This window comes from Egretta garzetta, unplaced genomic scaffold (genome assembly GCF_000687185.1).
Source record: "Egretta garzetta isolate BGI_Z169 unplaced genomic scaffold, ASM68718v1 scaffold100, whole genome shotgun sequence".
Classification (NCBI taxonomy): domain Eukaryota; kingdom Metazoa; phylum Chordata; class Aves; order Pelecaniformes; family Ardeidae; genus Egretta; species Egretta garzetta.
This window is the reverse complement of record NW_009258265.1, coordinates 1,743,659-1,746,150: the sequence shown is the minus strand read 5'-3', so window position 1 is coordinate 1,746,150 and position 2,492 is coordinate 1,743,659. Positions and strand designations below refer to the sequence as shown.

At 42.6% G+C, this 2,492-nt stretch overlaps 1 protein-coding gene across 1 annotated transcript in view; it reads right to left on the bottom strand.

Annotated features, from left to right (window-relative positions):
• Window positions 1-1,698: 1,698 nt before the first annotated feature.
• The window catches only part of PLEKHH3 (pleckstrin homology, MyTH4 and FERM domain containing H3), a gene marked incomplete at its 5' end in the record, with an annotated part of 1,937 nt that continues 1,143 nt past the window's right edge, over window positions 1,699-2,492 (bottom strand). The window contains 2 exons of the mRNA XM_035903447.1: window positions 1,699-1,712; window positions 2,174-2,334. Of these exons, the coding sequence (XP_035759340.1) occupies window positions 1,699-1,712; window positions 2,174-2,334 (175 nt within the window). The remainder of the gene's footprint in view (window positions 1,713-2,173; window positions 2,335-2,492) is intronic.

Sequence of the window (2,492 nt, the reverse complement as noted above, 5' to 3'; positions counted from 1 at the left end):
GGCCGGGGCGGCCGCCGGGCACCCGCGGAGGCGAGGTACGTGTTGAGGAGCTGGGCGATCTCATCCACCTGCGGGCCAGAGGGGACACCCAGGTCAGCCCGGGGCACCTGGCCACCTGCGGCCCCCTGGGGGGAAGGAGGGATGGCGGGGGGGCTGCCCCATACCTGGGAGGTCTCGAAGAGCAGGTCCCGGTCCTCCACGGAGAGGCGGAAGGTGCTGCTGTCCTAGTCCCTGCTTTGGATGAAGTCCAACTTGAAGAGAACGAACAACATTATTACATTTGGCAAGAACAAGGGATCTGTAACAAACGATTTTAAGTCTGAGTTCTTCCATTTAGATGTGTCACTTCCAGTTTCTTAACTTCATTTTTACTTATTCATTTTAATTAAGTGAATTATTTTCTGTGTGTTTTAGAAAATCTGACCGAGGGATCAGAACTGAAGGAATTATGGCATTGGTAAAAAGAGTGTTCATTATTTGTTGTCTTTTCATTTTTTTATTACTCAATATATTTGGGTCAATAATGATCACGGTAGCTGCCATCCTTAAGGGACACTCCATAATTTAAGTGAGAAGAACAAAGGGTCTTCTGCCCACTTCCAAACATAGATAACCAGTGGCTGGATGACGTTAAGAATAATAATGTGATTTGCACTTACAGGAAACATTGCTCATACTTTACTTAAAAGTAGTAATGATTTCTGATGATGAATAAGGTGTAATGTATCCCTGCTGGCAATCTGTGGTGGCAGTAGGTACTTTTTCCACTTCAGCAGAGGCACCAGGGATTGAACAAATGTATTAAAATATAATAAGCATTAACAGAGTAATATTTCATGACACAGCTGAAAAGCATAGCCACTGTCTCTCAAGATTGAATTACACTGAGTATTACTAAAATTCACAATTTACTCCTTTCATATTATGCGATATACGGTCAGGTAGTAAAGTCAGTAGAAAACACCAGCTTTTAGTATGAACAAACATAAAAAGAAGGTTCTATAAAGAAATAGTATGGACCACCTTGACTTGGGAAAGAAATCTCTGCACTTCCTTAGAAATTGTGTCCTTCTCGGATCCTCTCCCTCTTCCCCAGTCTGCTTGTAACAAACTAAAGAAACAAAATTTAAAATTAGCAAGAAGAGAAGAAAGGAGGAATAAGAGAGAAGTAAGAACAGAAGAGATGCCTGACAGCAATGTTTTCCACTTGTACTGCAGTGATTATTATAGAGATACCTACCTATTCACAAGAACTCATGACTTTCACCTTTAAATTCTCAATACTAATTAAGTATATGTAACATTACATCATAAGTTGTACTATACAGAGTCAATGCACACAAAGTTTTATAGAGTTTTTTTGACATAAAGCATATTTTACAGAAATTCAGTGAAGTCCTGAACTTGTTTGGCCAGGAGAGAATGGGCAGAACTCTAGCAAAATTTGCATGAAGTTGAAGTTTAGACAGTGTTTTCATTAACCACGCTACGGACAAGAAGGGAGAAGCTGCTTGCGACAAAGAGAACAGTTTATAGAAACACTGGTTCTAGGTTTTATAGGGGTTGTTCTAATAGAAATGTCACCAATAAACTGTAAAACATTCTCAGGCAACCTAAACAAAACATAACAGCAGATTGGTAAGTCTACACAAAATGCACGTTATATCATTACTACACAAGCATAGCTTCATGCACAGATCAGACACCATATACTACCAAAGAAAAAATAGCTCATGTGTCAAAAATCATCTTTTGTCAATAGATGTTAGATGCTGGCTGTTCAAACGTTCTGCTGAGACAACTTGGAAATTTCAGTTTTAAGCATACTGTCTGTTCAGAAATGATTAAACTAGCCTAGAAAATGACATTGTCTAACTTTCTTCCTTATACTCAAGAATTTGTAAAGATATGTAAATGACTTTACTGTGCACAGTTTGATGAATAGCAACATGTTCTGCAGATAATGAAAAGTCTCCTACAGAAATAAAGGACATGCTGCTGTTTTGCAGGTTACAGTGAGTGAGAAATGCATCAGGAAAAAATGTTAGTCCCGCAGCAGCTGTTAAACGTAATTCTGGTCCTCAGATCACTTTCTGTTCCTCCGGCCCTCTAAGCTAATTTCAGATCTCATAATTTTACAAGTATAAACCATCAGTGAATACAAGAAATGTACCGATCATAACTTGCACGGTGCAGATCATCTCCTGCCGCCGCATCAGCACCAGGATCTCCTCCAAGGAGGGCACGCACTCCCGCCCCTTCGTCTTTCCCAGCGCCTCCCGGATGAAGCAGGCGTACTTGGCCATCTCCGAGGCTGGGAACCGGCTCTCCGTCCTGCAAAAGATGCCAGGAGGGTCATGGTGGCACTGACCCGATGGCAGCCCTTGCACCCAGCGAGCTCCCTGCCCACAGCTGGCGTCCGGCGGCTCCAGCAGCACTTGCCTGTCCAAGTGGAAGTGCAGGAAGCGCAGGACAGGCGGGGAGGGCAGGAA